This window comes from Molothrus aeneus, chromosome 26, assembly GCF_037042795.1.
Source record: "Molothrus aeneus isolate 106 chromosome 26, BPBGC_Maene_1.0, whole genome shotgun sequence".
In the NCBI taxonomy this organism is placed as follows: Eukaryota; Metazoa; Chordata; class Aves; order Passeriformes; family Icteridae; genus Molothrus; species Molothrus aeneus.
In genome coordinates this window covers 6,222,847-6,249,253 of record NC_089671.1, presented here as the reverse complement: position 1 = coordinate 6,249,253, position 26,407 = coordinate 6,222,847, and the positions used below count along the sequence as shown (strand labels likewise).

At 42.7% G+C, this 26,407-nt stretch overlaps 1 protein-coding gene across 1 annotated transcript in view; it reads left to right on the top strand.

The window, feature by feature from the left end:
* The window catches only part of LOC136566656 (E3 ubiquitin-protein ligase TRIM58-like), a 58,058-nt gene that overhangs the window by 16,261 nt on the left and 15,390 nt on the right, over positions 1-26,407 (top strand). Inside the window, 1 exon segment of the mRNA XM_066565896.1 lies at positions 9,437-9,551. Coding sequence (XP_066421993.1) covers positions 9,437-9,551 — 115 coding nt within the window.

Below are 26,407 nucleotides of genomic sequence, written 5' to 3'. Positions count from 1 at the left end.
TTTGCAGCGTTAGCACACATTGAACTGAGTCCAGTACAAAAGCAGTGAATATAGGAACTGCTCTCTTTTGATTTGAATGGTGATAAAAATGCATATCAAATTAAAGCATTTTAGAGAAGCAGGAAGATTTTATATGTAGCTAGTAAATCGCAAACAGATGCGTATTTACAGGTTGGGTTTCTTTCAGAATTGACAAGAATTCCAGACAGAAAACATAGCTTAGTAAACTGCAAATCTAAATCACAGTATCTAGAAAGATGACATGAAAAAGAACAAGAGGAAGAAGACCAAAAAGAAAACCAAAGGAAGCCAGAAATAAGGCACAACCTCTCCTCCTTTTCTGCTTACTACAGTACCTTAGAAGTACCTTCGAGTGTCCTAACAGTCACGTAAGTGGAAAACTCTGCCAAGAACAATCGTGAAAAACTGTGGAAAACTATGCTATCCGAATAGAAACATAAAGTTTGCTTTCACGACAGTTAAATCCACATGCAATGCGTACGGTAAGGGTATGTTTTGTATATTCAAAAACAACGTAAAAAGATTTCCAAATTGAAGGGACTAGTTTTTATTTGTTTTGAATTACTTGGCTAAATATGGCGCACGTTAAAATACTGCAGACATGTGGTTCATTTTAGAGTTGCCAACTGCAAAGGAGGGAAGCATTTCTTGTGCTTAAAAATGTATTTTAGAGTGCTTTTGTTACTTCTTTAGAAGGTTAGAATATGTGTAAAAGATGCTAGCTGGGGACTTAAAATTAATGAAATATTTGCTGAAGGCAGGCCAAATTGTATGAGCTTTCAAAAAAAAAAAAGGATTCTTATTCCACGTGCCATTTCTGAAGTAGATTAATTACCCTTAAGCACAACATGGAAGAGGGATAAGACAAAAGGTTAAGCAACACTGTTGATGGCAAAAAACTTACCTGCTTCACACAAATATGGCAGATCAATTACTATTTTACTCAAACGTTGCTAGTCAGAGCTTTCCTTGAAAAGTTTCAATGACAATCACGACAGTAAAATTCTGAGCAAGCGCGAACCCTAAGGAAAGTGTAGCTCAAGCATAACTGATATTTGATGTATAAAACTGCCACTTGGCCTGCATATATCATATCTGCTCTATTAAAAAGTTTACTCTGTCTCAGATTTCTTTTCAGGGATACCAACGCAAGCCATGAAACTTCATGAAAATGATGATTTAGAGAATGATATATTTTCAGAATGGAATAATGGTTGATTTTCTTTTCCTTTCAACTGCTTTGTTTACCCTTTTAAATTTTTAAAGTCCGTTCTGTTATCGCCATGGTAGCAGTGCAGCAAGTGTTCAGTTCTAAGCTGTCCATATTGCCAGCTTCTGGACTGCCTTCAGAAAACTTCCCACTGGTTTTGTAGAGAAATCACAAGCAGTAGAGATGACAAAGACTGCAGAAACCTTCTCATCTCCTTCTAGAGCAGGAGCGTGTCTTTGACCCACTCTTAACTAGACAATTTTTATCAGTCATAAGGGAGTCTCATGTTCAAAAGCTAAGCAATGACAGCTGCAAATGACAAAAAGCACACTGAAATTCTCTTTGGACTCCAGCGCAGAACAGTGAAGGAGCTTGAATTCACCTTCTTGAGAAGTTTTAAAATGCACATTAACATGGAGCTAAGCCATCGTTACATTTGTTGAGTATGTCTTCATAGACAGAGTTTCCATCACTGGAGAAGGAATGCCATTTAACCCACGTTATCTTCTCTAGCTGCTATGCTGCACTTACTGCAGAGTATCTGCAACATATCTGCAACAGGGTGGGCTTTTATGTGTAATCCCTGAGTAACATTTCAGAGAGAATTATTTTGCGATTGGGGGGGGGGGGGAACCCCCAACTCTTAACTGTTTCAAGCAATGGCTATATTTGAAAGTAAAAAAAGATATAAAACCTTTCATTTCTAGATGTATTACCAGCACAAACTGTACCAGAATTTATGGCGCTTTTGATTATGACAGCATAACTCTACCATGGATGCTCTTGCTCTGGAATATTCCTTAAGAAACAAAGCCTCCACTAGAAATAAAAAAAAATAGCCAAAATATTTGGCTTGATTTCAAAGTCTATGTACTAAAGGCCAAACACTATAATAGTAATTAGTGGACTAAAATCAATACAGCATAACATAGGTCAAAGATGTTTTGTGTCCTAATGTTCTCGCAGAATTTGCACTGTGAGATGATGCCAAATGAGTCACGCTGGTAGATTAACTAGGGCATGCAAAGCAGAGAGGGGGGAACGAGAGCACAAGAAGAGAGTACAATCTACTTTTTTTCTGCAACAGGGCTAACACCATAGGAATCAAAATTAACACAAATCCTCCTAGGATGTGTAAGTCTTGAAAAAGACAAAGACTTCCTTTTGTGTTCACAGGCTTTGGAATATCAACTCAGTTCCAAATGGAACTGCAGGAGGGAGCCACCATTCTTATGATTAACTTTGATAAACTTTCATGGGGATCCGTCTTTGTCACGCACATCACATTTTATAAGAGAATTGTTGAATGGCTTCAGTGAAAAAAAATCTTAAATGCACTCCGAATGGAATTAGGATCCAAAGGAGCAAGTATTTCAAGAAAGCCTGAGATATTGTCTGTGATGAGATCCCTTCTAAGAGGTTCATTTAAGTTACCAAATTCTCCAAATATTGGCAGATTAGTCAGAGGGGAAAAGCAAACTTCTTAACTGGTCCTTTGGAAAGACTTGCAGGGAATTAAGTACTTGCTGCTATATTGCCTACATTCCAAGAAAGAGTATTAAACACTGAAACGACCTATGTAAGATGAAATCTTTCTGAATGTGAAAGTCTAGCGCGTGGCAGTCTCAGAAAGGAGCCCATTAAAGTCCTTTAAATCTCAACACACAAGTTGTGACTTGGCAGTGTATGCCAGTGTCCTGGGTTGGCTATATGATGCTTGTATCCCCAATAATCTGTTTTGTTTATGGTGGATAATAAGTTTTGCACCTTTAAGACTTGTTCAGAGGGTGAAGCAGGGAGAGAAGAAGTGCGCAGTTTGTTATCAGAACTGCACTTGCTCCTCTGCATGCTGCTCCTGGACTGTGTTGTCTGCAGACAGACACACAGCTGGACAGAGCTCTCCTTTGCTTTTCGTTACTTTTTAGCTAGCTGAGGGAGACAAGTTCCCTGGACTGTGGTTTTTTTTATTTCTTTGGACCTGTTTAAACCTGCTCTGGACTGAACACCCAGAGGAGCACCGGCAGCTCACACCTGTGGCCCACCAGGCCGAGCCTGGGCTGTGGCATTTCCAGTGCCAGAGGGACTGATAAGAGACTGAGTGAGTCAAGCTACAGCCCACAAAGGGGACTTTTCTGAGTTTGTCATCTCCTTTGGAATGGCAAGAGGTTTTATTGTTTAATATTGTTCATTTTTTGTGCTGATGAATGCTTTGCCTGTCAAATAAACAGGTTTTTTCCACTTTTCTCCAAGGAAGTATTTCCTGAACCAGCTGGGGCAGAGGCCACTTAAATTTGTTTTATTAGAGGAAACCTCTTTAGAGGTTTTTCTCCCAGAATCTCCCTAAACCAGGACAGACAGTTTTTACCAAACGACAGCAAAATGCAGATGACAAAATGAGGCAATTAGGTCACATACAGTATGAAGCAGTATGAAAGAGGAAAGCAGCTGAGACCGTCAACCCTGCTAAGTAGTCTCAGTATTCTTATTGACATTAGCAGAAATTTGAAATGAGTCTATGAAAATTATAAACAAGGCAAAAGAAAAGGGAGCAATGACTACTCTGGCCTATTGTTTCCTTACAGGGATCTTCAAAATGTAAACATTGTATCATCCTTTAAACTGAAGGAAGGTATTAAAACAACAGGAAGGAAATGGCATCAAATGCTAGAAAGACTCTGGGCAGTGTACTTCTAGACAGAAATGCCACTGAGGGAAAACCGACTAAACTGGCTCCAATGCAGCAGTATTGTGCTAAACCCCAGAAATGTCCACCACTTCACTCTCTGCCCTTCTGGTAATACGCACACAGGAGCTCTGCAACATTCCTATCATCTCCTTGGCAAACTGGGAGTGAGGGTCCGTAGTGATGCAGAGTCCCCAGGCAGGTGCAAAGGAGAGCTGCTTTTTTGCAAAAACCAGGCTTTTGCAGCAGTCGGGCCTTTATCAGTTACATAGCTTTAAGCCATAACAAACATCATTCAACCAACCACCATAGACCAGGCTGTGAACACGCAATGGTTCTAGAACTTGTTGATCTACCTCTAATTCAGCTGCCTCACTTTCCCATAGTCCTTTTCTACTTAGCCAAAGTAATAGGCCATTGTTTTACAAGACCTTTCTTCCTTTTGTAAGGTTCTGCCTGTATGCAACAGCAAACCATTGGTTTCTTCAGTGACAAGAGTTTTGGTAGATAATCCTGCAGATACAAATCTATGCCCATCCAGTGAAACATATTGTGGAGAGAAAATCCTGTTGGAGATGTTCAGTCATTCCATTTTCTAGACAGGCCAAATAAAAAGAAATGCAAGCTATAGGATTGTGTATATGCTATTACAAAACACCTGCTGCCATCTGACAATGAACTAGCAGAAAATGCTAGTTCAAAATGAGACTTGAGACAAACAACCCTTTGAAGGAAATAATGATGCGATAAATAAAAACAATACACTTCCAGCTTATCGAGATACTTCAAATGTCAGCAAAGGACTGGGAGCAGTGGCTGAACTAATGGGAAAAGATTAAAAGAATCCCAAGAAAAACATGGGCAACTGACCAGTTTAAGCCTTCAGGAAATCAGTGACCGCTGATTTAGATAGGCCATTCATGTTAATTCACAGGTGCACCTTCCATTCCTTTTTCACCTGTCAGCATCACAATTGAATTGTGACCATGAAGTCATGATTATTTGGATTATATTTTTAGCTTTAGGAGAAAAGTACAACAGTTGAAGTACCTATTACTGATGTGCTACCCAGGAACACAGAGTTGACACATTTCATTCAAGTTCAAATAAAAATAATAATACTAAGAGCATTACTAGCATTGGCCTCTTTTCATAATGATCTTCTTGTTTTACAAGAAGACCGTCATGAAAAGAGGCCTGCTCTGATTCTGGTGAAATTTTTTAATTAGTTCCTCTCGAAAAAGGAGGAAGCCCAATTAAATTTCCCTCCCTACTGGTGCAAACCATTCAGTTTGTGGAGCCAAAAGATGGAATTGGAACTAGCAGGAATTACTGCTATTTTAAGTGTCCAGTCCTTTAAGACAATCTCAGGTTGATAAAAGCTTACATGCTATTGACTAAAGAATATTCTGTTTCCCCCAAGAGTGGATGCATGCAATTTAATCCAACTTTCTCTAACAAACTCCAGGAATACAAAAGAGTAACAAATAGCAGGAAGAATTATTGGACCATTTAGGGAAGCAACCTTCTCACCTTCTTTTGGAGTGAGCATAATCTGGTAGCTGAAGTAACACACACTTGAAGACAGAAATCTCCCTACTACTGAGTAGTTGCTGACACGGGAACCACCTAAGCTCTGTGACTTTCTCCTTTCCATTCATTGGGCAAGCCTAGTAGCCTAAAATTCACAGGGTCAATCAAAGACAAATGCTAATCTAGACAGAGGTCTATGAAAAGACCAAAAATAATCAGAGTCCTTCTAGACAATGGAAATGGAAGCAGAGCTACCAATCTGTTTCCTTCCAAAATATCCCTAAAACTCATTCCCTTCTGTTCATAACTAATGTATAGCCACCAGTACAATCAGGAAAAGATGAAACTTACTGATGTCAGCAAGGGAAGGATTTGAAAGAACTATGCTCATTAATCATCATATAGACAGTAACTCTATGATTAAAATCTAAGCCCTTTTATAAGTATCCCTTGTGGGAAATTCAACACTCCTGGACAATAGGATTGAGCAGAAGCTGTTTCTTGTTTACATGATGCACTTATACATTCTAACTCTCTGCCCAAGCTAGGTATGCATTTCTTATTGATGCCTTTGTCTTGTCCAGGCATTTTGCATGCACCTCTCAGAAGATGTGTTTGGTTACAGTCCAGGTGCTTTGCCACCCCCCCCTACCGAGTTCTTCTGGTCTTGGAATTTGGTTTCTCAGCTTCTTCTTTCTTATTTTAGCACAGCTTATGTCTTAGTAACCTTGATGAATTCTTCTTCATTTTAGTCCGCATTTTTAGAAACTAGGCAAACCTGAGAATTAGGGCATCATGAAACCACAGACCACTGCAACCGGAGAGAAAAGATTTTAGTAGATTACTAGGAAAGCAATGTTACTCCTTTCTCTGGAGATTTTCTTCTGTTAAGATAAATGTAAAGCAATGCAGTAGCATTTGCTTTGTGTTTTGGATATTCTTTGCACAAAAGGACTCATATTTTTCATTACCAAAAACATACATGGAGGAGCACATTGATTCCTATTATCAAATATTCCAGACCAAAGGCTAAGAAGAATGGTAAAAAAGACACTTCTGACAGCTCTCTCAGCTATTCCTAATTCCTGGAGTGTGTGGCAGGAAATCTGGAACACTGGTGTGAACTCAAGTCTGTCCATAATTCTGTCATGCTGACTGAATTATGTTTTCACATCACACTGTTCCCCTCTGGTTCTCTGATGCAAAGAAGAATTCCAAATGGGTGCACTCCAAACACATGCCCAGCTGCACCCATTCACTCCTGCCTGGAATGGACGTCTTACAGATCAGCTCTTCTACTGGGGGAATATGCAAAATCACAGGGGTTTTTAACTTAATTTTTGTTAAGAATTGAGGAACACAGAAAGACCCACCACTTTTTTTCAGAATGCCATCTAAACTGCTCCACTTACTTTACCAACAGTCCACCTAAGGTCATCTGCAAATACTGATCACAAATACCGTTCCGGTTGATACAAATCCCCATTACCTAAGAAAGAAACAACTTAGCAAGGAGTTTGCAAAGATAAATTATTTAGCTTTCTGTGGCTGATTACATGCCCTGACCATTTTTTTGCCTTCAGCTAAGGATGTATACCCTCCTAGCTTCAGACATGCCACTGAAACCTCCTTGCATTGAGCTCTCACACCACTTTTGGTCTGTGCCAAGCTGCCCCTCTTCAGCACCACCCCACCTACCACAAGGCAGCTGAATCGTGGGAGAAAAAAGAGGTCGCCAGTGGATAGAAGTTGCTCCCACTGACAGTGTACCTCCAGATTCGGTGTCCCTTATGTCTCCTTCCCAGGAAGGGTGGGAAAAACGCCTTGGGGGAGTGAGGTCCTGGGCAGGAGTGGCTGGAAGGGCACTAAGTGTGCTCCCTATGCCTGACCAGCTCAAGCCAAATGATTTATAAAGAATAAGAGGCGGGATTGTGAAAAATGCGTTTTATATGATTGGCTCTTCACAAGTATTAAAATGAATACTATATGTGTTATGTTGGGAAGTTATGCTGTAGTGCTGTATTAATATCTTTTCAGTAGTGTGGTAAATATAGTTTTTGGGCTATAGCATAATATTAAAATAGAAACTATGTGATATAAGATACTTTTTGTAACTAGCTCAAGGAATGGATAAGATAATCAAGAAATTCTTCGCAGAGAGAAAACAGTAACAAGACACCAAGATGTGATGAGAAGGATTATTGCCTCCTTATCAGGATAGCCCAGACTTTAAGGGACCTAGATGATTGATTTACAAGATGAGGGGTGGAAGCTGACATTAAGCAGAAACACCCTTAGTTGGAAAGGAATGTTTGAATCATGTATGAGATACGTGAATATGCGATAGGCTATTGCTTTTAAGGGTTAATGCTTTGTTAGCAAAATGTGCTTTGTGACAGAGCAAAGCACCCAGACTCCATAAGTCTTTGCTTTTTATTGTCTTTTATTGTCCTAACTTTGATTGTCCAAATTCTTATTGTCCTAGTTTTTATTATTATTTTCATGACTATTTATATTACTATTAAACTTCTAACATTTTAACACATAAATGGCATTTTTCACAACATGTGATGCCTAAAGAGGCTACCTAGAATGGAGGCTAGACAGTGTTAGAGGAATAAAGTAAGTATTTATTAAAAAGGCCTTCAAAGGATACACCTTGGGCAGTACCAGAGCCCAGCCATGGCTCCACCCGAGATGTAATAAAACCTCCAACTGGCCTTATCATAAAGCAGAGCAATAGAGCTCAGGAGCTCAGTCCCTGAGTGGGGACCAGGTGCCCGAAGCTAGCTCGCTCATGCCAATGCCATGGGTCAAACCCCTAGCAAGCTCAGTGATTCTCAGCCCTTATAGTGAAGGCAAGCTCTTAATATTTCAGCCCTGCTTTCTAGGTAAGTTTGCCCTTGGCTTGAGGTTGAAGCAGATGGAGAGGGAGGAGAAGGAGAGGCGCAGGCTGTTCCACAGAGATGGCTTTATTCGGGGAGGTCCGTGAAGGGTCTCTGCTCTTCTTCTTCTAACTAATGGGGAACAGTATGCTTCTTTTATAGGGTTGGAAAGGATCCAAGCTTGACCAATGGTAAGGGGTTAGCATGACATTGCCTTATAGGGTTACAGAGATAGGTTAAGGGCGGAGGACAGGAATATCCTTTGCTGTTTCAGCTTTCCTATTATTCAGATTCTCCATGGTGCTTTTCCTAAATCTATGGGGTTTACTACAAAGATGGACCCAAGATGGACTGCGTGTCACAAGTTTTCATACTTTTATAAATTTTTGTCCATTTGCATATTGGGGTTAATTGTCCAATAACTGCTTCAGGTTATGAAGTCCCATCCTCCCAGATTGTTCTCCTCAATTTGCTGTTTTTTATACTTTTTGTGCCTGGAGCTGCAGTGGTGTCCTTGGTTCTCGGGCTGGAAAAAGGATTGTTTTGTCTAACTAAACTGTGAGGGGAACTTGCTAACACTTTATATGAAGTTCAGATTTACATACTAAAGCAGTAGAGAATCTGGAAAATATGAAAGCTAAAACTCAAGTATCACCTCCTCTATAGGCCTTATGCTATTGATAGTGGAGCCCCGAAAAATGTTAAAAATAGTCTTTGAAAATATTAGGCTTTGTGTTTTCTCAGATCACTGCACCTGCATAAGCAGTATGATAAAAGATATAATTGTTAGATGTGATGATTGTTTACTAATTAAATATAATTATTATATAACCATAAGAAGAATCTATGTGAGAGACTATGTTGGAAATTTAAGGGGGCTATATTTAGCTGAAATCTGTGTATACAATAGAACAATATAAGTTTAATAATTAACATGAAAGTTATGTAACAATAGAGTATAAAACACGTTCACCTCGAATGTATGGTCGGAATCAGATTTGGGTGGAAACTACCCCGATTCCCAGAGCTCTTAAATAAAAAGCACCGCATATAATTGCTTATGTGATTATGTGTTTTTGAACGCTAACATTTTGGCGACCCCAGATGCTACTGAAGCAAGGTTTGCGACTCGACCATGCTCCAGCCGGCACTGAGGGATTCTCGGGGAGCTCGATCAGCCGCGACCACTTCTGCCACTCGCAACGTCCCCAGGAGAAAGGTAAGGTGCTTTTTACTTTGGTTTGGGTGCCTGCCAATAAGACGCAGCGAAAGCGTCTGCCAAATTCCTTGGGCTAAAGGAATTCCTGCTGGTACAAGCCTAGACGCCGTTCCATAAGACAATTGCGAAAGCGTTGCAGGTCCGGCAATTTGTGGTATATTTGGAATGGAGAAACTGAAAGGGATTTTGGGCGGCAACACCTCTATCCCGCAAAGTTCTCCTTTGGGGTGCTTACTAGCACATTGGAAACAGGGTAATTTTGGGGAAGAATTATGTAAAGCTAAGTTGATTGATTATTGTAATTCATGATGGCCAGGATATGCCTTGGAGAATGGCAAAAAAATGGCCAAAATACGGTACTCTGCAATATAACACTATTTCACGGTTAATGTCGTTTTGTAAACAAGAAGGAAAATGGGATGAGGTTCTCTGTGTTGATTTGTTTTTCTATTTACGGGAAAGCCAGAATGGCAGGATGAATGTGGATTAATGATGGTTAAAACATCTGCAAGCAATAAGTGTGGGGTTTGTGAGGAACGTTGTTTAGAACACTTGGCATTGAAAGAAAGCCTGAGTAGGGAAAATTATACAGATATTGATTTACAGGTAGCTCCAATAGGAACAAGAGAACCTAAACCTATCCCACCTGTTCCATCTGTCCCTATCCCACTGCCTGCTCCTACCCCACCTAGTCCTGAACTTGTCTCGTCTAGTACACCTTTCCCTCTTTATCCTCCTCTCCCATTGTCACCTGATCCCTCTTCCTTGGAGGATGAGCAAAACCTAACTGTGGTAGAAAGGAGAGAGAGAGAATCAACGACCTTGGTACCCCACAGAACCAGGAGGTGGTCTAACCTTGCCCCAGTTATGGATAGAAAAGACATAGGCAGACAAAAACGGACTGTAATTGCCCCCTTGCGACAAAGTGTAGGAGTGGAAGGACCAGTATTTATAAAAGTGTCTTTCTCTCCTGCAGATTTAGTTATTTGGAAACAATCAGACAGAACTTATGGAGAAAATCCTGATAAAATCCTGATAAAATGGCATGAGTAGTAAAATGGTTATAAAAACTCAAAATCCTGACTGGGATGACATACAAGTAATATTAGATACTTTGATGGATTCTACTGAGAAAGAGATGGTACTTAAGGCAGCCAAAGAAAGGGTAAGAGAGGACATCAGAAACGGACTCATAACAGGGAATTTAGATGAGAATTTCCCAATTGAGGATCCAAATTGGGACCCTAATTTATTTTGCGATATGGGGAGACTACGGAAATATCAAGAGTGGATCCAAATAGGAGTTCAGAATGCTGTGCCCCAAACTATAAATTGGTCTAAACTATATGAAGTTCGGCAGGAAAAGAAGGAACCTCCCACTGCGTTTTTGGAAAGGCTTAAGGAGGTAGCAAGAAAATATACAGATCTCCAAATAGACACAGAACAAGCAAAGCTTCAGCTCGCTCTCATATTCTTGGGCCAGTCACAGGATGATATTCGTAGAAAATTGCAAAAATTAGAAGGGGAAAACTAAGGAATTTGGATAAGCTACTTGAGGTAGCCTGGAAGGTATATAACAATCACAAAAGAGAAGCTAATAAAAGAGCGCAGCAGAATCTTTTGGCAGTAATACAAGGAAAAGGGAACCCAAATTTTAGGGGACGTAACAGAAATGGTCGAGGTAGGAGACCAGTTAGGCAGGGGTTAAACCTAAATCAATGCACCTATTGCAAGCAGGAGGGCCATTGGAAGAGACAATGTCCAGACTTGAACAACCAGTTTCACCAGGGCAATCAGTTCCAGCAGGTTACCAAGAGGATGGTTTTGGGGGAGTATACCAGCTGAATAGACATAGAACCGGTAGAACAAGTTAAGGAACCTGTTATACAATTAGGACATAAAGAGGTCAAATTTCTAATAGATACAGGAGCTACTTACTCGGTATTGAATGATTTGCAAGGACAAATTTGGGACAAGGAAACAATAATAGTTGGAGCTACAGGGAAAGAGGAAAAACGGCCATTCTTGCAACCCCTAGATTTGTGTTTTGGGAACAAAGTTATAACACACAAATTCCTATACGTACCTGAGTGTCCAATTCCGCTTTTAGGAGAGATTTGCTAGCAAAACTTGATGCAGTAATAACCTTTGAAAATGGAGAGCCTATAATGAAAATACCTGAATCAAAGGCGTGACAGATATTAATGATCAAAGAAAAACCTGTTCCCTCTATCCCTAGGGAGGTAGAAGATGCAGTGATTCCCTCTGTATAGGAGACAGATATACCAGGGAAATCTAAATTGGCACAACCAGTGCATGTAGAATTAAAGGAAGGGCCGAGGGCTGTACAAGTCAAACAGTATCCCATAAAACCAGAAGCACGGCAAGGAATATTAAAGATTATTGAGAAATTCTTGAAATACCGAATTTTAGAAGAATGTGAATCAGAATTTAATACACCAATATTTCCAGTAAAGAAGCCAAATGGTGAATATAGATTAGTGCAGGATTTGAGAGCAATAAATAAAATAGCAAAGGAAATTTATCCAGTGGTAACAAATCCTTACACATTGCTAACATCTGTAAAGGAGATATATAAGTGATTTACTGTAATTGATTTTAAAGATGCCTTTTTCTGCATCCCCCTTGACAACGAAAGTAGGAAACTGTTTGCCTGTGAGTGGGAAAACCCAGGGAATGGGAGAAAGACCCAGCTCACCTAGACACGATATAAGAACTCGCTGACCCTATTCGGAAACCAATTGGCAAAGGAGCTGGAGATTTGGACCGAAAATGGGCAAGTACCAAGAGACCAATACCTGTTGTTGCAGTATGTTGATGATATACTAATAGCTACAGAAGAAAAAGCAACCTGTATAAAGGTAACCATTGAGATTTTAAATTCACTGGGAATGGGAGGTTATAAAGTATCCAGAGGAAAGGCACAGATTGCCCAACAGACTGTGATTTACCTGGGATGTGAAATTTCACAAGGGCAACGAAAACTGGGTACTAATTGTACCAAGCTATTTGTGCTATTCCAGAGCCCCAGAATTTACGTGAGCTGCGAGTCTTCCTCGGGATGGCAGGATGGTGTTGCCTGTGGATTGTGGACTTTGGACTGATTGCAAAGCCCCTGTATGAAGCTCAAAAGAGGCAGCCATTCACCTGGGGCAAGCCACAGAAAGAAGCCTTCCTAAATTAAAGGAAGCACTGACAACTGCTCCCAGAGCTCTTAAATAAAAAGCACCGCATATAATGGCTTATGTAATTATGTGTTTTTGACACTAACACTATGGAGTACTGTTTTCTGTAGCAGACACAGGGCGTTCAAGGCCTCCCTGGTGGTCAGTTGCCTAAGATAAGAAATGCCTAGTCATGATGACTGGACCAAAGAAGTCCCTCTTCCGCCTTCGGACCCTCGTTATCTCCCTGTAAGACCATAGGTCATATTCACCTCGACCCTTACTATTGGACTGTTTCCCAAAACCCCTACACCCTATATAAACCCGTATTTCTGCGCTGTTCAGCAGAAGAGCTGTCACTGTCACCCTTTGCAGAAGCTGCCAAAAAAGACGCCTCTGTGGAACAATGGGGGTCCTTTCCATAAACCCAGGATCCCAGATATTGGAGGTACCTCTTCCTCCACGGGGGGGGGTTTGGCGGGCACAGGAGGGACTGGTAGGGGTGGGGCAGGTGTTATAGATACATATTATAATATTGGCTTTTTGTGAATACTAAAATGGATTTTATATGTGTGATGTTTAAGTAACTTCATTATAAAGATATAGTTTGTATTTCTGCGGTTAATTAAGCTTAGATGTAGTAGGGAAATAGCTATGCTTGTGTTAAAATGCCTGCTTGGATGGGATAACATTCAGTGAACATAGGATGAGGACACCTGCTACAGATATGCCAACTATCAGCACTCACCATCTGAAAACAGTGAGGACCAAGGCCCAGACTGGAAAGGACAAAGAGAAGGAGCCAAACCCCAGCCAAGAAACACGCATGCTCTAAAAAGGCGGACCCGAGGAAGGGCTGTGTAAAATAGTTCCTGCAAAATTTAAACTATTTTATGGCTATGCATAAGGGTCTATGAATATGCAAAAGGCTGATGGAATTAAAGGGGTATCCCCAAAGAAATTTAAGAGGTAACCCCAAAGATAACTGTGTGGTCTTGGCTGAGTGCCAAGATGCACCTGGCCCTTTGCTCTATGGTCCATTGTCTTCTGTTGTCCTTTATAAACTTTTTAAATTTTCACAGGAGAGTGAACGTGTTTTTCACACAGGGAATACCAATAGACTGGGGAGATTTTGAGCAGGAGGGGACACAGATACACACCAGAAAGCCCCCCCAGATTGTCCCTTTTCCCTCCCTGCACCGGCCTAATTAACCCCTAAAATCCCTCCAAAGTGTCCCAAGTCTTGTCCATGGGTGGGGGAGTGAGTGGGGGCATTAGGACACACCTGTGTCTCAGCAGATGCATGCCCAGCCAGGTTGAGGAGCGAGGCTGAGAATGCTCCTAAATTTCCCCCGGCCTGATGACATAGCAGGGATTATTGCATCTTGCCAGCCCACATTTGTCAGAACAGGGCTCAGGCTAGTCATTGAGCTTGCAGAGCATCTCTTGGCACTACCCCCAGGCTCTTTGTAGCTTTGCCAATCTGTTCCTACCTGCTCCATTTCACCACACAATGCAACTGCCTTTGAATGTGCAGTTCAGGCTCTGGTCTCCTGGAACATTCAGGTTTAGAGCTTGACTAAACTCAAAAAGTTGCCTAAGCTTGAAAATTTTAGGGTTCCTTGCCTAAAACTATGAGGACTGTCATGACCATCATGGAGCTGGTGAGATTACCAGTTCTTGGATTCCCTCTTGGGTGGCAGCACACACATTGAATTTTCTTGGCTCCTTACGGATCTCTCAGCAACTTAGAAATAAAGTATCATATTAAACAAAAGGCAGGTGCCATTTAGCCCATGAGCTGCTGGGAGCCAGTGCAAGAGATGCTTGCTCTCATTTCTTCCACTCAGTTTCTCCAATCTCCAGCTGTCTATTTCCCAGGTAGAATGAAAGTGCGGATCTTACTCCTGATCCTATGGAAGGGCATTCTAAACTGTTTTTACATGAAGTAAGCAGAGAATCCTATGATCAGAACCAGGGAGACCCTGCATGCAGCCAGGAGGAGGAGAGGGACAAATGGGTATATGGAGTGTGTGCATCTGAGGGCTTGGCACAGGAGCCCCACCAGAGTACAGAGTTCCAGCAGACACTGGGGCACAGGGTATCCCAATGCCATCAGGCTACAGAGGGACAGAACATGTCTGTATTTCTGGAGTGATGTGGGATCCCAGCAACTGACTGTATTGGAGGCTGGAATCAGCCTGACTGGGAATGAGTGGCTCAAAATACCCCACTGTTACAGTCCCAGATGCTCTGTGGATTCTTGGCAAAGGCCACCTAAGGAGAAGGTGTGAAAAAGGAGGTTCACTCTCCTGTAAAAATTTAAAAGTTTAATAAAGGATAATAGGAGACAAAGACAGTAAAGCAAAGATTTATGGCTGCATGCTTGGCATTTTGCCAAGAGCACATTTTGCCAAGAGCACATTTCTGTCTTTATGTAAAGATGCCCTTTACATACCTTTCCTATAGCATCGGCTTATTGCATATTCATAAAGAATTATGCATATTTAATTTTTTCTCCAAACTAGTTTACATGTTCCAAGAACTGCTTAGCGTGGCTCCTCCTTGGGTCTGCCTTTTTAGACAATGCATATTTTTTGGCTGTAGTTTTGGTCTGTTCTTGTTACCACCTCCACTTTGGACTTTGGTCCATATTTTCTACAGATGGTGGGTGCTGATAATTGGCAGTAGTAGGGGTCTCCATCACTTGTTCATTGAATGTTATCCCAACCAAGGAGGCATTTTAACACAAGGATACTATAACATCTCACTACTATGTCTAAGTTTTGTTAATAACAGAAATAATAAAAAACTCCTGTATCTTTATAGCAAAGTTACTTTAACATATAGCATGTACATTATACATATAGCATCCATTAATATTTGTGAAAAGCCAATATTATAACATGTATTCATAACAAAGGGATTTCAGTTTTCCATAGCAGCTTCTCACAGGACTTGTCCTCCAACCCTTGCATCAGCTTTGTTGCCATTCTTCAAGTAACTTCACATTCTTCTTAAATAGGGGGCCCAGAGTTGCACATGAGGTGAGGCTGCAGCAATGTCCCTTCCAAAGGAGGCTCCTACCTTCCTTAACAGACACCTGTCTTTCAAACCAAGACAGTTTTCTAGAGCTCTAGGAGCCCTGGCAATCAGGCAGTTCTTCACTTAGGGTACCATGTACCAGCTTGTCTCACAGCCAGGCAACTTTTCCAGAAGGCTGATGTTAGGGTCACTATCAAAGGCCTCACTATAACCCAGAAACCTTCAGAAAACATCTTTCTGTCATGAGGCAGGTGGCTCATAGTAGGATATCAAATTACTTAGAGAGGATTTTCCCAATATCAAGTAATTTCTAGGGCAATGAGAAATACTTCTGGCACAGACTTTGAAGGAAGAAATGGCTGTGAGAAGTGACACTAAGGGGCAAGTTGAGTGGGAAGACAAGAGTACTTCAGATGTCATCCTCTAGAAAAACAGAATTGCTCCCATTTCAAGTTAATTTCTCTAAAGGGTGACTGTGAAGTCCCAGGAAAACCCCACCTTCATTCCTTAGGTAACCTGTCAACAAAAACATCAGTCTTACAGAAGAATGATCCTTGATCTTCAAACAGAGTCACACCCCAAGTTAATCCCTGGATGTTTAAGTCTTCATTTCAGTTTAAATCTTCAAAGTTACTTCCTTAAAGAGCTGATCAAAGTTCACCTTTCACCTATAGACTGGAGACGTGGCAATCATTCTTACCTGACAACAGGTAAAATCCAGCTCTAATTCTAGAGTGGCATATTTTGTGGTGTTGAGCTGGATCTCTGCTTATCTTAAAACTCTCATTGACATTGAAGCTCCATTTGCATCTAATTGCCTGTCACCAACAGAGAGCCCTCATATAGCAGATAAGATTTGACCTTCAGGCAGCAAAGTCAGTTTTAGGCAAAGAGACACCACATTTAAACTTCAGGATCTGATTCTTCTGTTCATTTTCCTTCCCTTCTGCCACTGGAAATTTCTCGGCAAGAAGAAAAATACCTGTCCGATATCAGTGCTCATCTTTGCTGACTAAGGCAGGTAAGCAGATCTCTGTTATTTCTTTCTCTCCTGAGCAAGTGGTGAATGTGGTGCTGCTGTTGGGGTGGAAAGGAACTGGTCTTTTCCCTTCATCCCAGCTGTGCACACAGGGACCAGCAAGCTCTTCCCATCCCCCAGGTCTCCTCAGGTGCAGGTGGCAAGAACTGGGGCATCAGCAGCACAGCTGTTCTCAAAAGGGCTCAGAGAGGAGCTAAAAGTTATAGGGGATGGTCATTTGGGGGGAAAGTTGAGATCTGGACTGGTCCTCTGATGTTTGTTTTCCAAGGACTGTTCTGCTACTGTCTGGGAGAGGCAGCAGAGCAGGAGAGAATTCCCCCTCTGGAAAGGACAGTTGGGCCCAGGGTACCCCCTTAAGGCAGGACCTTGAGGCAAAGTAGGACTAATGATAATGCTGGAACTTCGTTCTCAGTAAGTGAGGCTGGTTCCAAGTATGACCACTGAGAACTCTTTCCTGTTGGAAGTTTAAACAGTGTGAACTGCGTTGATTTTGAAGTAACTCAGGATGATAACTCCCAGAGCACCCACAGGTGAGTTGCTCATACAGAAATGTTATTAAGCTTAAAATTTCCCAATTAGTACCTTGATTGATTGATTTAGGTTACCAATTTATAAGCAGCAAACCTCAGGTCATCATGGCATTATCTTTGTTTACCCATTAAATAATTAATCTCATAATTCCACAGTGTTCAGGGATTTTTGGGGATCTGACAGGAGTTACAGAGTCAGTGTCAAACTCACTCCATTTTCTGCCCTCCTGCTGTAGCACTGATTCTTGCTGTTAGTTGCTCTCTGTCCCCGTGTGTCGGTTTAGCAGGGCTGAACAGGAAGCTTAGAGGGATGGAGTAATTCTTGCTTTGTGTGTTTCTTGTTGTGTTGAGTTTTTTACACCTATGTTCCCATGGCAGGGCTGCTTGAGAGGGCTTTAAACTAGATTTAAAGGGGTAGGGGGATGAAATCAGGCTCTCCAGAAAGAAGCCCAAGGGTGGTAAGGCAGAGAGTCTAGTGAAATCTGCAGCCCAGCTGAAGTGCATGTACACTAGTGCAAGCAGCATGGCTAACAAACCAGAGGAGCTGGAAGTCACTGTACAGCAGGAAAGCTATCATGCAGTCTCCATCACAGAAACGTGATGAGATGACTCTCATGACTGCAATAGATGGCTACAAGCTCTTCAAAAGAGGAGGTGAAGAGGTGGAGAGGTGGCTCTGTGTATTAGGGAGGCTCTCGACACCATGGAAATTAAGATTAATTAATTAATGATAAGGTCGAGTGCCTATGGGCAAGAATCAGGGGGAAGGCCAACAGTCTGGTGGGAGTCTGTTACAGATCACCCAACCAGGATGAAGAGGTGGATGTATTATTCTACAAGCATCTGGAGGGTGTTTCAGGATCACCAGCCCTTGGTTCTTGTGGGAGATTTTAACCTGCAAGATCTCTGCTGGGAACTTAACACAGCAGAGAAGTGGCAGTCCGGGAGGTTCTTAGAGTGTATGGAGGAGAACTTCTTGTCACAGCTGGTGAGTGAGCCTACCAGGGGAGGGACTATACTTGACCTGCTGTGTCTGGTGTTATAAATGATCAAATCTGTAGCCAAATTTATAAAAATTTAACAGAGATTTATTAGATTGAATAACAAAAAAATAGAGAATTTTGAAATCCCACCACAGCCAAGACAGTGTCAGCCCCGGGTGCAGCCGCTGGGTGACCTTGGGTTTCTGCTGACAGAGTGACAGTGTTCCCCCTCAGGTTCACACTGAATGCTCTTCGCAGCCAGCTTATATACAGTTTATTCTGCCGGAGACAGAGATGACCACATATTTCTTTGTGTCTCCTTGTATGTAAAGTTGAATCCATACATGTGCAGAAACAGACAAAGACAGTGTCCAAGACCGAGACAAGTGTCTGAGTACCCAGGCAGAAGATGTATTCACATGGAGTAGGTGATGCCAGCTCCTTGAGTACCATAGATTTAATCAGTCCAGGTGCATGGTCTTGTGAGCTTCTCAAGACATTCCATTAATCATCTCCAGGAAGGTCCAGGTGATATCTTCCAAATGCTGGTGCCAGAGGAAACCCCCTCTGATAGCTCCAGTCTGTCCTATTCAGATCTGGTATTGTCTCTGCGTTGTTGTCCGGGAATCCGTTACAATGTGCATAATTCCATTCCCAGTCAGAGCGACTGCAAACGTAGCTCATGGCCCAGGGCTTCCCCATTCATAGAGTAACATATTATCTTAACGCCGTCTGGGAATTGGTTATAATGTGAATAGAATGCTGTTCCTGGCCAGAGTGGTTACAAACATAGGTTTGATTTTCTCCTAATATTTTATACAGACATATATCTATTTCTACAGCATGAATTATCTCTATCATATATAACACTGGGGTACAGTGATCATGAAATAATAGAATTCTCAATGTTCAGTGAAACAATGAGGGGCATCAACAAAGCTTCCACTCTGGACTTCCAGGGAGTGGACTTCAGCCTATTGAAGAGACTGATTTGGAGAGCACCTTGGGAAAAAGACTCTAGGAAGGACATCCAGGAAAGATGAACATACTTCAAGAAAGAAATCTTGAAGGTGCAGGAGCAACCTGTCCCTATGTTCTGAAAGATGAGCTAGTATGGAAGATATCTGGCTTGAGTGGGCAGGGAGATTTTAAAGGAACTGAGGAAAAAAAAGGCATATTTTCTTTAAAAAGAGGGGCAGGTAACTCAGGAAGTGCTTAAGGATGTTGTTAGGTCATGCAGAAAGAAAATTAGAGAGGCTAAAGATCAATTAGAACTTAATCTGCCACTTCTGTAAAGAACAATAAAAAGCATATCTATAAATACTTTACTAACAAAAGGAGGATCAAGGAAAATCTCTATTCTTTATTGGACTTGGTGGCAGGGGATATAGTTACCAGAGAAGAGGAAAAGGCTGAGGTATTTAAAACCTTCTTTGGCTCAATTTTCAACAATAAGACATATTGTCCTCAGGACAACTGGCTTCCTGAGCTAGTAGATGGGGATGGGGAGCCCCTCTGTAATCTAGGAGGAAGCAGTTAGAGACCTGCTGAGCCACTTAGATGCTCACAAGTCTATGGGACCAGATGGGATTCATCCTAGGGTGATGAGGGACCTGGCAGAAGAGTTCATGAAATCACTCTCCATCATTTATCAGTTTTTGCTCACCAGATTGGCCCCAGAGGACTGGAGGTGCCAATATGATGGCCATCCACAAGAAGGGCTGGAAGGAGTGATTTGTGGAAAGAAAAAAACTCCACAACTTTGTAAAGTTGTAAAGCCAGTATGTTTACTACAGCACTGGACACATGTGGGGATCACTCACCTTAAAAGACATGCATACCTCTGGGAACTCTAGATCCTTTTTTTATTTCCCTTATTAATCCATATGCATGGAATTTCACAATAGGTTGATACATATTCATTTTACTGATTTCACATTATATTTGTAGCTAGTTACACTTGCAGCTAGTTACCCCTGCAGTTAGTTTTTTATCTTAAAAAATAGAAAGAACTCCTGAGTCATCCTTCCCTGTCTCCCACAGCCTCTCTGTCTGTTTTAAAGCTCAAGGGGCCCCCCTCTTATCTCTGTCTTTTGGCTGAAGCAGTTTCTTTGAGCATAGATTTTTTTGCAAGAGTAGGCAGTAAGACCAAACGGCTATGTTTGCAAGTTACAGACTTAATTCAAGACTTAATTTACCTAAATCCAAAATGGATTTCTACTCTGGAAAATTTCTACTCTGTCTTAGGAGGATCTCAGAGTGGGAAACTCTGGGCCTGTCAGCCTGACCTCAGTGGCAGGAAGGTTATAGAACAGTGCCATCACCCTGAGTGCCATCATATGGTATCTATAGGGTGGCTAGGGGATCAGACCCAGCCAGCATGGGTTTAGGAGGGGCAGGTCCTGCCTGACCAACCATATCTCCTTTTATTAAGAGGTGGCCTGCCTGGTGGATGTGGGGAAAGTTGTGGGTATATCTACCTGGACTTCAGCAAAGCCTTTGATGTCATCTCCCATAGCATTCTCCTGGAAAAGCTGCAGCCCACAGCTTAGACAGATGCATCTTTGCTGGGTTAAGGACTGGGTCATGGTGGACCCAGAAAGTGATGGGGATGGTGCTGTATCCAGTTGGTGGCCAGTCACTGTGGTGTCCTCCAATGATCAATGTTGGTCCCAGTCCTATTCAATATCTTTACTGATGATCTAGATGAGGGGATTGAGTCTACCACTAGCAAATTTATGGATGACACCAAGCTGTGTAGGAGCATTGATCTGCTGGAGGGTAGGAGGGCTCAGCAGAGGGACAAGGACAGGCTGGATAGATGGGTCAAATCAAACTATACGAGGTTCAATAAGACCAAGTGCCATGTCCTGCACTTCAGCCACAAAAACCCCCTGCAGCACTACAGACTGGGGACAGTGTGGCCGGACATTAGCCAGGCAGAAAGGGACCTGGGGGTACTGGTTGACAGCTGATTGAACATGAACCAGCAGTGTGCCCACATGGCCATAAAGGTCAATGGCATCGTGACCTGGATCAGGAACAGTGTGGCCAGCAGGACTAGGGAAGTGATTCTTCCCCTGTACTTAGCACAGGTGAGGCCACACCTTGAGTTCTGTGTCCAGTTCTGGGAGTGGCCACCTCACTCCAAGACCTTTGGCTTCATGAATGATATGGGACTTGATGGTGATTTAACATCAGATGGCCACTAAGTACCACACAGTTGCTCACTCACTCCCTGGTGCCCTACAGCCTCTTGGAAAACTAAAACTTGTTGGCTGAGATAAGAAGAGCTTGAAACAAAATAAAACAAGCAATGGCAATTTTTTAAAAAGTGTTGAAAAGAAGAGAGGGAAAAGAGAAAGAGATCGAGAGAAATAGAGAGAAAGAGAGAGAGGAGGAAAACCCAAGTGATGCCCAAAGTAATTGCTTGCCAACCACTGACTGATGCACAACCTGTACTTGATCACAATCAGCCCTCTTCCAGCCAGCTTCCCACAGTTTACATAAAGGTCATGATGTTCTATGGTCTGGAATATTCCTCTGGCCAGTTTGGGTCAGTTGTCCTGTCTGTACTTCAACCTCACTTCTCATGCATCTGCTTGCTGGCAGAGCAAAAGATGTTGAAAAATCCTTGACCTGGAGTGAGCACAATGGAGCAATAATCTTATCAACATTGTTCTCATACTGAATCCAAAACACAGCCCTGGACCAGCTACTTGGGAAAAAAAGCACCTCTATCCCAGCTGAAACAAGAACAGAGAACTCACAGTGCTCATTTACCTCCATGTACCATAAATAGAGCTCAGAGCAACCAGTGAAGAGCCTGTGCTATGGAGATCAGAGTGGACATGAATCCTCATCTTAGTGGTCAATAATGAATTTGAAGAAATATCTCTGGAAGTCCCTGTCTTTCCTTAGGAAGTGAAAAGGGGGAATTTGTGACTAAAACCATGTGAATTGAACATTTGCCCTGTCACTGCTCTTGATCCATCACCATGCCTGTTCTAACAGCATCCAATTTAGTCACATGAGATGTTGCTGTGAGGCCTGTAGGTCATCTTCTCTGGGAAATATCCACACACTACAGTGTAGGGTGATTGACTCCTGCTTGGAAGTCAACAGGATGTCTCACCTTCTTTACTGTTAATTAAACATGGAATGTTGAACATGAATAAACTAATAAAGATATCACACCAAATGTGCTGCTGTGGGGGGTGAGGTCAGGCACATCCTGGAAATGTGAAAATGCACTGAGAGGGCTAGAGCCAGAGAAGGACAGGATCTTTAGTGGAGTGCAGCAAAGTCAACCCTGGTGCAGCTCCCTAAATGAGTTTTGGTTTATTCTGGAGCTGATGCACTGCACTCTGCAGCCTAATTGTTTCCAGAGGGTGATAACTTTGGGATAGCAAGTGCCATGGATTCCCCTTCCTCCAAGGGTAGGCATGGGAAGGCATAAACTGTTTCTTCCTACTTTTCCTCCCATTTCAGTGTACGGACAGAGACACTCTCACAACCCAACCTTCCAGAAAGGCTGTACATATTTTTAGGAAGAAATCTTGAAGGTGTAGGAGCAACCTGTCCCTATTGCTGACAGATAAGATGATGGAGGAGGAGATAGGTCTGTCTGAATGGGGAGATTTTGCAAGAAGTCAAAATAAAAAAGATGGTGTATGACCTTAAGAAAAAGGGGCAGGCATCGCAGAAAGAATACAAGGATGTCATTAGCTCATATAGAAAGAAAAATAGAAAGGCAAAAGCTCAGTCAGAACTCAATGTGGCCACTGCTTTTAAAATATAATAAAAAGTGGTTTTATAATTATATCAACAACACAAGGAAGACCAAGGAAAATCTCTATTCTTTATTGGATGTGGGGGAAAGAGTATCACCAACAATGAAGAAAAGGATGAGGTTCCTAATGCCTTCCTTGCTTCATTCTTTAACAGTAAGACTTCTAATCCTCAGCACAAACCTGAGCTGGTACATAGGAACATGGAACAGAATGGATCCTCTGTAACTCAGGGGGAAATAGTGACCTATTGAGCCACTTAGACTCCCACAAATCTATGTGATCAGATGGGATTCATCCGGGGGTGATGAGGGAGCTGGTGGAAGAGCTTACCAAGATGCTCTGTATCATTTATCATCACTTCTGGCTCATGGGGGAAGTCCCAGATGAGTGTAGCTGCCAATGTGATGCCCATCTACAAGAAAGGCTGAAAAGAGGCTCTGGGAAACTCCAGGCCTGTCAGCCTGACATCAGTGCCTGGCAAGATTATGGAGCAGATAATCTTAAGAGTGACCACAAAGCACGTACAAGACAACCAGGGAATCAGGCCCAGCCAGCCTGGGCTTAGAAGGACAGGTCCTTCTTGGTCAACCTGATCTCCTTTTATGACCAGGTGACCCATCTGGGAAAAGGCTGTGAATTTGTCTACCTGGACTTCATTAAAGCCTTCAAGCCAGTCTTCCATAGCATTTCCTGGAGAAGTTGCAGCCCACAGCTTAGATAGGTGCATCGTCACTGGGTTAAGAGCTGATTGGAGGCTGGGCCCAGAGGGTGGTGGGAATGATGCTGTCTGCAGCAGATGTCTGGTCATCAGTGGTTTCCCCTAGGGATCAGTTGTGTTTAAAATCTTATTAGATGAGGAGATTGAATGTACACTCAGTAAATTTGTAGATGACACCAAGATGGGTGGGAGCATAGATCTCCTAGAGGGTGGAAAGGCTCTTCAGAGGGAGTTAGGCTGGATCAGTGGGCCAAGACCAACAGCATGAGGTTCAACAAGACCATGAGTTTTGTCCTACAATTTGGCCACCACAACTTCCTGCAACACTACAGGCTAGGAGCAGAGTGGAAAGTGGCCAAGCAGATAAGGATCTAGGGGTACTGGTAAACAGTGTCTGAACATGGCCCAGCACATGGCCAGGTAGGCAAGAAGACCTCTGTTGTCATGCTTTGTATAAGGAATAGTGTGGCAGGGTAGACATTGTCCCACTGTACTTGGCCGTAGTGAGGCCATACCTTGAGTGCTGTGTCAAGTTCTAAGCCCATCAAAGACATTGAGGCGCTGGAGCAAGTCCAGAGAGAAGGGAAGTGAATCTGGTGACAGGTCTGGAGCACATGTCTGATGAGGAGTGGCTGAAGGAGTTGTGGTTATTTAACCTGGTGTAGTGGGTTGACCTTGGCTGGATGCTACCAAGGTATCCATCAAAGCTTGCTCCATCACTGCCCTTCTCAGCTAAACAGGGAAAGAAAATATAGCAAAAGATTAATGAGTTATGGACCAGGAGATATCACTCACCAAATACTGTCAAGAACAAAACAGACTTGGGGATATTAATAGAATTTGTTACTAAAAAAAGTAGGGCAGGGCAATGAGAAGTAAAATTAATCTTAAAAACACCTTCTCCCCACCCTTCCCTTTTTCCCAGCTCTACCTCTTCCCCACAGTGGCACAGGGAGATGGGGAATGGAAGCAATGGTCAATTCATCACACCTTGTTTGTGACTATGCTCAGAGAAGGGAGTCAGAATCCTTCCTCTGCTCCAGTGTGGGGTCCCTCCCAGGGCAGACACTTTTCCACAGACTTCTTCAGTGTGTGTCTTTCCCATAGGGAACAGTTCTCCATGAACTGTTGCAATGTGGGCCACACATTCATGGGGTCTGTTCTTCAGGTACAGTCCATGCCAGTGTGTGTTGCCCACAGGATCACAAGCCCTACCAGCCTTACCTGCTCAAGCCTGGGCTCTTCTCTCCATGGGTCTGCAGGTCCCTGCCAGTACTCTGCTCCAGCACAGGCTTCCCATGGGGTCACAGCCTCTCTTGGGCATCCACCTGCTCCAGTGTGGAGCTCCTCCAAAGGTTGCAGGTAGATCTCTGCACACTGTACCCTCTATGGGCTGCAGGGGCACAGCTGCCTCACCATGGGCTTCCCCACAGACTCTCAGGGGAATCTCCACTCTGGTACTGGAGCACCTCCCGCTCATCTTTTTGCACTGACCTGGCTGTCTGCAGAGCTGTTCTTCTCACATGCTCTCACCTCACTATTTTCTGGTCTCAATTACATCTGCACAAAAACTTTCTTTTTAAATATATTATCACAGAGGCATCATCACAATCCATGCATAGCTCAGCATTAGCCAGCAGTGGGTCTGTCCTGGAGCCAGCTGGTGTAGGTTTTGTTGGACATAGGGGAAGCTAGTCACAGAAGGCATCCTTCTGGAACCCCCCTGCTACCAAAACCTGCCCATGTAAACTCAAGAGAGTGAGAGAAGGGGTGACCATATCACTCTCTGCACCTGAAAGGAAATTGTAGCAAGCTGGGGGTTGATCTCTTCTCCCAGAAAACTAGCAAAATGCCAAGAGGAAATTCAAGCCTTAAGTTGTGCTGAGGAGGTTTAGGTTGGATGTCAGGAACAATTTTTCACTGAAGGGGTGGTCAGGCATTCGAACAGGCTACCCATGAGGCAGCGGAGTCAACATCCTCAAAATGCTCAAGAAAAGACTGAATGTGGTGCTAAGTGCCTGGTCTAGTTGTCAAAGTGGTCTTTAATCAAAGATTGGACTCTGTGATCTCAGAGGCCTTTTCCAACCTAAAGATTCTGTGATTCCAAACCAAAGATTTAAACTGGTGTTTTAAGGTGTCCATTAAATTTCACAGCAGGAAGTAGGGACTGGATTGAATTTTCTCTTGCATTCCCTGTCACAGCTTCCTGAGAGCATGCTAGACTGAAATTCCTAGAAGCTGCAAGTATAATTGAGATCTCTGGAAAGGCACAAGTTTTCTTAATTTCTGATCTCAACTGTTTGAGATTTGGCACGTTCAGGAGTCACAGCTGGTGACAAGTGCCAGGAGAAAGATCTGAAGAGGTTGGGACAGGATTTCCCTTCTTTTCTCACTTCCCTTCTGTGACTGTTCCAGGTCAGCTGCAGGATCATCCTACCCCTTGGACTGCAGGGATGGAGCAGAAGAGATGGCTCCTGTTGGCTCTGGCACTTCTTCTGGCTATCCCTTTCTCAGGTAATGCTTCCATGAGCTGTTCTGTTCCTTTCATTCTGTTCCTTCCTGG